At 39.5% G+C, this 11897-nt stretch overlaps 1 protein-coding gene across 1 annotated transcript; it reads right to left on the bottom strand.

The window, feature by feature from the left end:
• Window positions 1–9009: 9009 nt before the first annotated feature.
• On the bottom strand, window positions 9010–9954 carry LOC131488594 (olfactory receptor 52R1-like). Its single transcript, XM_058690455.1, has one exon. It carries the CDS (start codon window positions 9952–9954, stop codon window positions 9010–9012), a length of 945 nt encoding a protein of 314 aa, XP_058546438.1.
• Window positions 9955–11897: the final 1943 nt, after the last annotated feature.

The raw sequence follows: 11897 nt of genomic DNA on the forward strand, positions 1-11897 counted from the left end.
TCTTCCAGTGAAATATTCTGTTTGAATCAGAGTCTTCCTTTCTCCTTCTTTTCTGTGCTCTGTAAGTCAGCCTCCATTTGTGAGGATGAAGTCACCGAGGCTCATAGGCACCTGGAAAAGCACTTAGACCATCTTCATTCCTGCACTGGGCACTGGTAAAGATACTGGCTAAAACTACACTTTAACAAAAGGTATGCTATTCTAATTAATTATGATAGACATTGCTGTTTTTATAAATATAACACTGTATGCCTTTACATGTTATTGTTTTTAACTCTCACACACTTCTGCCCACCAGCCTTCATGGAGAACATACCTATTTTACATACTCCATTTGGAGTGGTGACTCTTCTTGGTGGTGACCAGGGACCCAAGTCTGAGATAGCAGATGGGGCCTCTTGACAGGTGTCTCTCATTCTTTTCTGCACTTACATTCCCATGGAATCTGGTGTCCTCACTATCAGCATTTCCTTAGTCTTTCTTCCCCCTCAGACTTATGAACCCAACATGTGCAGAGTTAAGGTTACAAGTCATATGGAGTGGACAGGGAGTTAACTAGTCTTGTATCATTTTGTGCAGTGTGTGAGGTTTTCAATAGTAATTCTGAGGGGGAGACACAGGTTATCAAGTTGCTGCTGGGTTGAAGGATGGAAATTTGCTTTTCCTAAAGAGTAGGGAAAGGAAGAGCAATGTAATTTCCCTTCTTGCTCAACATTCCTCCTCCTTTCCCTGCTTTTAAATATGTCCCTGTCCCTGCCCTTATGTGCTACACCTCTTGTGAGCATAGTGCATACTGAAAGAAGAAATTAAGTCATCTTTTCCAACATTATACCTAAGATGATCATACAACAAACTTCAGATTCAATTTTTCTTTTCTCCAGAATACAATCTACTTTGTAAGACCTTGGCATAGCTTTTGGTTCAAGGATTCTGTTCTGACACTAATGGAGCTCAGCTTTCATCTGTGAGTATAGGTTTGAATCCAATGATGATACCATTACCTCTGTTGGCTTCAATTACTCCACTCATTATGTGGAAATAGTTATGTCCATCAGTTTAACCAAGTTGCTCAAGCCTGAAAGGGTAGAGGAAAAATGGGCTGAGATCTTGCTAAGGAATAGCTGCAGGGAAATTTAGACTATTCTCTCACTTTGGGGTATCTAAAACTAAGGCATGGAGCAAGAATGCTAGAAGAAGGTAGAGTTCAGATCCAGCGTCCTTTGTGGAGGGATTGTGTATGAGGCAAGCTTCCTTCTTTTCTAGAATTTTCCTGGAGGACACAGTGTGAGCAGCGAATTATCTCCCCATCTCAGAAAGAAATCCAACAGTCATGGATCTCTTGACCTGGAGCCCCCATGAGTCATGCCATCCTTCAAAGTGTATTGCCTTATCTTTCAGCTTCTTAGAGCCTCTGTGAGTCCTACTGTTCTTTGGGAAGGGCAGAGATGACTGAGGCACAGGGGACCTACCACTCACCTTGAGCTCTGCTTTATCTCTGACCATAAGCAGCTTAACTGACTCCTCTGTGACTCAGCTTTTCACAGAGACTGTAGATTAAGACCTATTTAAAGACCTGTAAAGTATGGCCCCTCTCTTCCCCAAGCATTAATTCTTTCCCTCCTCTTGGAACCCACTGCCTCATACACTGGCTTCCTCTGAGATTAGAGAATAAAACTGGAAACATTAACCCCTAACTTGCCTCTCTCCTCTGTATACACATAAGCAAAGGCAGCGTATTTGAATGGATGCACAAAAGTGTGTGTTGTTGAGATTACAGGAGTGTGAGCTTGTCAGTATGCATGTATTTTTCGTTAGTAAATTCCCCTTTGTGAAGCTGGAAAGTCCTTCTCACTTAGCCCAAACAGTTAAGCCTATGCAGAACTTCCTCTCACTCCCTGTGTAGAGCCTTGCTGGTATTCTCTTATTTATTATTTCTTAGCATTCCCTGGTATAGGATAGGTCAAATGAAGACTTGACAGCAATTATTTAAAAACAGAGGGTAAGGCTTTATTTGCAGAGTTCAAAGCTGTCGGACTTCAGAAGCTATGCCTCACCAAATCAAAATCCAACATACATTTACAGGGAAACAAATCACACAAAAATTCACCAAGAGTATCAAGTTTACAGCAATCTGTTTATGGTGAATTGCAATCATCATGTTCACAAAGGTCATGGTTTATTTTAATACATTAGCATAACAAAAATCTGACTACAACTGTTTTTGTTAGAGAGTCCAGGTTTAGAGGAAATAGTCAAGGTTTTATTATCCTGGGGATCAGGCTGACATTGTAATTTTGGAGTTATCTCTGTTTGCAGATTTTTCTCTTTGTCTGTTTCTTTTAGCTGTCAGAGATTAAACACTTGGTGTAATGAAAGAGCAAGAAGTGCCAGGTTCTTCTTCTTCCTTCTTTTGTTCTTGTTCTTGTTCTTTTTCTGCTCTTATTCTTGTTCTGATTGTCCTCTCTTTCTCCTTCTCCTTTGTCTTTGTCTCCATCTCAACTTCAGCAAGTTCCTGCAATGATACATTTCACTGAATCAAAACTACTCTCTGTCAGGCAGAGACATAATACTTGTTTTAATTATTCTACATCATGTAGTCTTAACAGCTACTTTAGAGGTAGTTCTATCTTCTGCATTTTACATATAAATAAATAGAGGTTTAGCTAGGTTAAGTTACTTCATTAAATACAAGTAAAGGGCAAGTCTTTCTGACTCAAAGATGTCACTTTTCCTACTATATCATACTTTGCACATGTTATGAGTATTAGGGCTGAAACTAAGGTGAGGTAAGGAACATATTTCTCTTGGGCATGAAAGAAGGGTGCTATAAAAAACTCACCCACCAATCAGATAAATAACATTTTATGCAGTGTGTTAAGAAATAAAAATTGATGCAAAAATCTGTAATGAACAGAATATCAAAATTCTCATTAAAGACCAGAGCTGTGCCAAGCAACAGTGTCCTGTAGCAAAATGCAAACTATGAACCCCTATGTACATATTTTTATGTATTTTTAATACTTAATGTTTTCTTGAACATTAAAATATTTGAGAAATTGAAAAGTAATTATATTAAATACCACACCATTATTTTCAATTTAAGTATTTTATTAATACTAAAATAGAATAAATTAAAATTTATATTTCATCTAAAGTCAAATAAAAATTATTTAGAATCCTCATTTACTCAGGAGAAAACTTCCAACATGGTAACTTTTTGAAATGACATAAGCAAAGAAGTACTTACGTACTTACTTACTTACTTTATTTATTTATTTTTAAAGTTTATTTATTTATTTTGAGTGAGAGAGAGAGAGAGAGTGGGGTAGGGGTAGAGACAGAGGGAGAGAGAGAGAATACCAAGCAGGCTCCACACTGCCACTGCAGAGCCCAATGTGGGGCTTGAACTCATGAACAGTGAGATCATGACCTGAGCTGAAACCAAGAGTAGACAGTCACTTAAGCAACTGAGCCACCCAGGCCCCAAGTACATATTTAAAATAGTAACAATAATTTATCTTCCTAAAAAAGTACTAGTGCACATTTTTTTTTCCTTTTGCTCTAATACAGCTTGGCATGGCACTGTTTTTTATTTAAAATTTTGATATTTTATGAATCATGGAATAACAATTATTTTATTTTATTTTATTTATGTTTTTTAAACTTGATTTATTTATTTTGAGAGAGAGAGGGAGAGAGAGAGAGGGGAGGACAGAGAATCCCAAGAGGCTCTGTTCTGTCAGTGCAGAGACCACATGGGATTTGAACTCACAAACCATGAGATCATGACCTGAGCCCAAATCCTGAGTCTGTAGCTTATCAACTGAGCCATTCAGGCACCACTGCCCACCCCCCAAATAATTTATTTTATAAAAATATTGCATTAAAAAATTTTAAACATAATTACTGAATTTTTTTTTAAGAGAGAGAGAGAGAGAGAGAGCATGCGCAAGTCCTGGGGGAGACACACAGGAAGATGGAGAGAGAGGATCCCAAGCAGGCTCAATGTCCATCTAAGATTCTGATGTGGGGCTTGATCTCATGACCCTGAGATCATGACCTGAAATGAAATCGAGGTTGACACTTAACTGAGTTAACCACCCAGGCACCCCTAGTTACTGAATTATTGAATCCCTGTAATTTTACTCTCCTCAAAGTGTTGTTGGCTATTAGCAATTGTCCTTGGTGTATCTCCATCTTAATATGAATAAGGCCATGAGCACTTTCATGATTCTGAGTTTCAGGGGAAAGTTTGAACACTCATATGTGTTTCAAACTTCTAGAGAGTTTTTGCAGGATATTTTGTCCCTTCATTCATTCTCATTTCCATCTCCCTCCCTTTACTCTGCAAAGCCTAGAGAGGAAGAAAAGAGATAGTATTTCCTCTTTCAAATTTCTACTCCAGTTTCTCCACCTCTCTGTCTCCTTGGTTCTTCTTCGCCTCTTCTCCTGCTCCTTTATTTGTATCTTTACCTGCTGTTTGTGGGAGGAAGATATGACTTTGCACTCACAGGACTCTATCAGAGAGAAGAGAAGTGAGAACAAAGAAGACCAACTCCTTGCAAAAGCCTCTGAAATGAAAATAAAGGAAGAGAGGAGGAATTACTCACCAATTTTCATTGAGCCTTGGAGTCCAGATGAGAAGACTCAGGCCCCATGCTGGATGCCAAAATGAAGTGAGTTGGAGTGGGGTCTGAGAGTGAATGGTCAAGGAAGAATTCTTGAGATGTTTTTCATGCAAAAGGGTGTTTTTATTATAGCCTGTTGACAGGACCCATGAGCAGAAAGAGCTGCTCCCCCCACCCGTGACCCTTCCAGGGTGGGTTATGTGTGACATTCCTCAGGACAGAGGAATTAAGACAGAAATGACTGTCTTAATAATTTACAAGGAAAAGAGCAATCTCCAGAACCCCATAGACTCAATTTCCTAGAACCCTAACATCACCCTTTCCTCCATAATGATGTGGGGAACATAGGCAAGGAGAAAATGTAGACGAAATTAAATTTATTTATAACCTGCAGCCCTTTGACAAATACTTGAGATAGAGTATAACATTCCTCCAAAAAACTCCCAACTGTCTTGTCGTAATGTTAATGCCTTACAAGAGAGAAAAATAACTTTAGCTCAACAATACTAAGGACTCCAGGATCTTATGAGTCCAAATTGGCACATGAAAGCCCTTTTGGAAGACTTTCTTTTTCCTTAACTCTCCCAACTCCCAAACATAAAATCACAATCCCAGTGCAGCTCTTTCAGTCCATGGGTCCTATTCATGTGCTTTAAGAAAATCACCATTTTGCATAGAATTTACCCTATGACCCAGCAATTGCACAAGTAAGCATTTATCCAGAGGCTACAAAAATACTGATTCAAAGGAGCACATGCACCCAATGTTTATAGCAGCTCTATCAACAATAGCCAAATTAGGGAAAGAGCCCAAATATCCATCCACTGATGAATGGAAAAAGAGATGTGGTATATATATTTAATGGAATAATATTTGGTGATTAAAAAGAATGAAATCTTGTCATTTGCAACAACATGGATGGAAGTAATGTATTATGCTAAGCAAAAATAAGTCAATCAGAGAAAGACGAATATCATATGATTTCACTCATATGTGGAATTTAAGAAACAAAGCAGATGAACATAGGGGAAGGGAAGGAACAATAAGATAAAAACAGAGAGGGAGGCAAATCATAAGAGATTCTAAAATACAGAGAACAAACTGAGGGTTGCTGGAGGGGAGGTAGGTGGGGGGGGATGGGCTAATGGGTGATGGGCATTAAGGAAGACACTTGTTGGGATGAGCACTGGGTGTTATACGTGAGTGGTGAATCACTGGGTTCTGCTCCTAAAACCAGTACTACACTCTATAGTAAGTAACTTGAACTTAAATAAATAATTTTTTAAAAACTCAATGTTTTGAACCAAAGACATCTCAAGAATTCTTTCCTGGCCTCCACTCCAGATCCCTGCTCACCCCATCCTCGCCCCCCCCACCCCAACTCCAAAACCACACCAAGAGGACCTCTATTATGAAAGCTGTAAGGACCAGGAAGAAATACATAGTTCATAGAGGTAGCCAGTGCAGGCCATATCAAAGAAGGGAGTTGTTTCACCACAACCATAGCATAGTTGATCTAGAACAGGAAGCAGATCCAGAATTGAGAATCCTTCCATCTTGGAAAGACACAGGAAGTGGGTTGGCGCCAGTCCCTGGTGGTGGCATCAGAGGATCACTGCTGATGGGGAAGGAAACTATCCTCTAAAGAGACTAAGCAAGTAATAAACATGCTGTTTTTGAGAAGGCTGGGAACTATGAGAGCTGAGTGACCAGAAAATTGTCTGAACAAGAAACACTAATTATATGTTATAAATACACATATTTTTCCTAAACTAAATTAAAGAAAAATTGAGTTATCCTGTTTCTCCTGATGGCTGTGTTTATAAATCACATGCCCAGATATAGAATGAATAATAAACACTTCAAATATTAAATCTCCAAATGGAAATGAATCACAGTAAATGCTATGTTAATCCCTGTCCTTTTCTGCTCATAAAAGTCAATTGCATCTAAAGAAAGATACTATGTTTTCATGATGCCTATGGGCATATCTGAATACTCTTCTGTTTTAGAAACATTACTTAAGATAAATTTGAAAAATCAAAAAAATGGATAGAAGAAAGGAGGGTGTGATCAGTTGTGATTAATAATAAATATATATTTGGTCTTTGTCTACTTTTCTGGCAGAGAGTTCCTAAAACTCTTGGACTTTCCTAAGTGATAAGAGCCATTAAGGTGTCTTTTGTTATGTCAATGACATGACGTTCTGACCCCACACAAGGATAGGGCCCACTTGCCAGAGGAACCAGCCACGTGATTGGAGAGTGGGAACTTTCAGTTTCAATAGACATCCAGGGAGGAGAGAGGGGCTGGAGTTTGAACCAATTGCCAATGGCCAATGAATGATTGCATCAATCAATCATGCCTATGTAATGGAGCCTCCATAAAAACCCAGAAGGACAAGGTTCTGAGAGCTTCAACGTTGGTGAACACTTGAAGAGTGGAGAGAATTGTGGGAGAAAAAGCCCACAGACCCAAACAAAGGAGGGATGTGGAGACTCAGAACACAGCGAAGCCAGGCTTTAATCAACATTCTTGCAAGAGCAGGTGTCTGATGGACAGGCACACTAGGGACAGTTATAGCAAACAATTTATTTCCTAGTGTGCAAGTCCCTCCCCTAGTTCCTCACTGGCTAAGTACTACAAAGGTTTCAGCCCTACCCAGGTGTTGCCTATGCCCATGTAAGGCAAAAACTAGTGTTATTGGAACAAATGTACATTCCCTGAAGTGAGGCAGAGACTTTTAGTCACTCCTCCTTGTGTTGTTTGGTGCATGCTCATTGCAAAGCCTACAAAAATAAGCCCTTGAAAAGGAGAGGGGAAGAAGAACCAGGAAGTAGAGTGTCCAAGAGTTTCAGACTCCACTGTGGAGGGAGTTCGAACATATTTCCAATAGGTTGTAAACCTACTGTTAACTATACAGCACAGTTTTTATTTGGTATTTCTGAAAATGAATCATCTCCCTTACTTCTCACAATAGTACCCCTGGCAAAGGCATATAGGTTCAATGCCCTTTCCCCATCCTTTGCGCTATGCATCTCCTCCCTCTGGTTGCTCTTGAGTTATGTCCTTATAATACACTGGTAATCTAGTAATATGTTTCTCTGAGTGCTATGAGTTGCCCTAGCAAATTAATTGTGAACAAGACGCAGGCCAAGGGAAACTCTGATTTATACTCAGTAGGTTAGAAGCACAGGTAACAACTGTTCTTATGATTAGTGTGAGAGGTCAGGTGGGAGGTGCAGTCTTGCAAGATTGAACCTTGAAGTTGCAGAATCTGATGCTGTCTCCTGAACTGAATTGTAGGATACCCAGTTGGTGTCCAGAGAATTGCTTGCTGGTGTGGAGCACCACCATACAAACTGTGATTTGGTCTCAGAATACTCATTTAGAGGGAGGGGGAGAGACAGAAAGTGAGACCTAATTTCATCAGGAGTTTGTCCATCTCTCTCCTTGTATTGCCTGACGGACTGGGAGATCTCTGAGCTCTGAGGCCTCTAGAATCTTTTTCTATGCATATGTATTTCTATTTAGAATTGGCATCAGCCTATGGGAAAATGTTATTTTTCTTTTTTCTTTAATATTCTATCTTGATCATTTTTTACATCTTTACATACTTTGTGCAAACACATTAATTAAATGATACATGATATTCAATTGCTCATTCTTCATCTGTGTCTTATGGATCAATATTTGAATGTTTTCTGTTTTTGTTTTTATAAATAATCTATACATGTCATTGTACTATTTTTTTCTCAAATTCTGTTTTTATAGAGATATAAGATGGGGAAAGTATACCTACTCTTTATTTTAAATGTTTATTTTTGAGAGAGAGAGGGAAAGGCAGAGAGAGAGGGAAACAGAGGATCCAAAGCAGGCTCTGTTCTGAGAGGAGTGACCCCACGTGGGGCTCGAATTCACCAGCTGTGAGATCATAACCTGAGCCAAAGTTGAACACTGAACTCAACGGGGCCACCAAGATGCTCCAAAGTACACATACTTGTTAACTGTTTTGGTGGAAATTTCTAATCTCTTTTTTAACAAGGTATACCAACTTATACTTCTGGTGACAGTGTCAAAGTAATTTTCACATTGGTCTGTGGCAAATGGCATTGTTTTCAAATCTTCACTAATTTGATAGGTCAACATCGTTCTTACTGGTTTCTTGTGCTGATGAACATTCATCATCTCATCATTTATGATCAGCAATCACATCTCTCAGAGAGCTCCTGTTCTGGGCATCCTGAAAATTGATTCTTTTCTTCTGGAGGTTTGCTAACCTCTGTACTGATATGTGATGGCTTGGAAGACTTTCTTTTTGTGTTTATGTTCCCAGATCACAGTGGGTGATTGGCTTGATTGTGATGCTGTGATCCTTGACTCAAGGATCTTTTCCACAACAACCTTGAATAACCCTGTCCTTTATCTGCTTGGTTCTAACTCCATAGATGATGGGGTTGAGCATAGGAGGTACCAGGAGATAGAGATTAGCGAACATGATATGTACTGCTCCGGGCACATGATGTCCAAAGCGGTGGGTGAGGAATGTAAAGAGCGCTGGGATATAAAAAGCCAAGATGACACAGATATGGGACGCACATGTGCCAAAAGCCTTGAGCTGGGCTTGACCAGAAGGCAACCCCAGAACAGTTCTCAAAATCATCACATAGGATACACTGATGACAATCATATCAAAGCCAACCACAGAGAAGGCCACAAAGAGCCCATATGCACGATTTACTCTAGTATCTGCACACACCAGCTTTAGCACAGCCATGTGTTCACAGTACGGCTGGGGAATGATCTGGTTGGGGCAGAAGGGCATCCTGGAGACCATAATGCAGAAGGGGCTCACCAACAGCAATGCTCTCATCATCACAGCTGCTCCCAATTTACCCACTATAGCTGGGGTCAGGACACTTGAGTGACGGAGTGGGAAGCAGATGGCCACATAACGGTCCAAGGCCATAGCTATGAGTACCCCAGACTCCACAGAGGAAAAGGCATGGATGAAGAACACCTGGATGAGGCAGGCATGGTATTCAGTCTCATGAGCATGAAACCAGAGTATAGCCAGCATTTTAGGTTGGGTGGAAGACGAGAGGACCAGGTCAGTGATAGCCAGCATGGCTAGAAAGAGGTACATGGGCTCATGCAGAGTGTGGTCAATTCGGATTATATGGAGGACAGTGGTATTGCCAATTATAGCCACAACATACATGGCACAGAGAGGAAAGGCAATCCAAAATTGGGAATTCTCGAGTCCTGGGATCCCAAGTAGGATGAAGTATGCAGGATGAGCAGAGATGTTCCCTGAAGCCAGCATCACAGGATGGTTAAATTGTTCTCTCCTGAGAAGATAATGTATGATTATAATCAATAAATTAGTATTATTTTTAATCTTTCGTAGGGGCCACTGAATGATAGGACCATTGAGTTTAATGGTAAAATGGAATAATTTCAATTGTTTTAATAAATACATTTTTCAACATAATGTGATGCTACTCTCTTCTTCATTCATGTTTATGTCATTCAAAATGGGATCAGAACATGCTAGCTGCAAGTTTAATTTATGTGTAAGAATCAGTATTTTCCATGAAAGTCAAACCTGCTAAGGGAAAAAAGTATCTTAACAAATAATGTCACTGATAGTAATTCTTGCTCTTCTATTCTTTAGAATATTTTATTTGTTTAACCTCTCCCATAGGTTCCTTTCACCCTCTGTTTAAGCCACCTAGGCAACTTCTCAGCATAGGAAACCAATTTGGAAAACACTTTGTCTTAATGGCTCATAGCATTGTATACAGTGATGATGAGTTACCTTTGATTTAGGAGTTACCAGGAGTATTTGGGCTGGAGGATGACTGACTGACAGATTGTACACCTGCAGTTAAACCTGTTAGTCTCCTCCTAGATTAGGGGCCAGCAAATGTTTTCTATAAAAGGTCACATCACAAATATTTTAGACTTTGTGGACCATATAGTTTTGTTGCAACTAGTCAGCTTAGCCATTGTAGCATGAATGCAACCATAGTCAATATAGAAATGTGTGAATGTGGCTACATTCCAATACAAATTTATTTTCAAAAACAGGCTACTAGCTGGATTTGGTCTGCAGGTGATAGTTTGCTAATTCCATTTTATATGACAAATTTTCATGACGTCAGCCCTGAATTGCGCACCATCCCTAGCACCTCTGTGCATGGCACAAAACAGGGGTTTAATTACCATTTTCAAAGCAAATAATGAATAAATATCATTGTTCAGGAGTAATTGCTTTTTTAACTGATTAGCCATATCTTACAATGTCCTGATAGAATCCTCTAAACATTACTCTGATGCGGTGCCACAGGACAGCTACATATATTTCTCATAGTAGAGTCTGACCTCCTGTCCATTGAAAGACGTGAATGTCATCTTCTGCTGATACTTGCATACATTGTTGATCTTGTCTGATCCCTCTGGAGACTATTACCTATCTGAGAGTCAATGACACAAAAGCTTACCTGGGTCTTACTCAACACCTTCCCACTATTTAATTTCACTTGACCTGAGACTTTCCTTGAATTCATTCATTCTTACCTCCTCCATAACAGAAACACCAAGTTAAGAAGAGTATCTTTTCAAATCTCCCTTAACCAATCACCTATGGGGATTAACAATTGTTTCAGTCTACAGATATAATAGTTTTATAAAAGGGTTTCTTTGAGATCCCAAATACACTTAATCTATTTCGGATTTTCCCTAGATTTATAACATTATGAGAGAAATGTGGCTCAGAGTTGGTAAATCTGGCTCTAAATTGGAAACTTTACTCTCCTACCTAGATAATAGCTGTAGGTTTGCTGAAAAGAAATACTCCTCTCCGGGGCATAGTGAAAATTCAGAAGCATACACATTATCTGACGTGTAAGGCTCTTGTTTCATTCCCTTCTGCTGGCTTGGTCTTCCAGTTATACATTCTGTTTGAATCAGAGTCTTCCTTTCTCCCTCCTTTCTCCCCCCCGTAAGTCACCCTCCATTTGTGAGGACAAAGTCACTGAGGCTCATAGGCACCTGGAAAAGCACTTAGACCATCTTCGTTTCTGCATTAGGCACTGGTGAATAAACTGGCTAAACCTTCAATTTTTCAAACTGCAGAACAATCTCTTTAATAATATGTAAGACATTGCTATTTTTGTAAGTATAACACTATAAGCTTTTACATGTTATTGGTTTTAACTCCCACAAACTTCTGCCTGTCAGCCTTAACAGGGAAATTACCTGTTT

The sequence above is a fragment of the Neofelis nebulosa genome, chromosome 10 (genome assembly GCF_028018385.1).
Source record: "Neofelis nebulosa isolate mNeoNeb1 chromosome 10, mNeoNeb1.pri, whole genome shotgun sequence".
Lineage (NCBI taxonomy): Eukaryota > Metazoa > Chordata > Mammalia > Carnivora > Felidae > Neofelis > Neofelis nebulosa.

Excerpts from the sequence above, each read along its gene's own strand:
- LOC131488594 (XM_058690455.1), bottom strand. The coding sequence starts at position 9,954 with ATGCTGGCTTCAGGGAACATCTCTGCTCATCCTGCATACTTCATCCTA.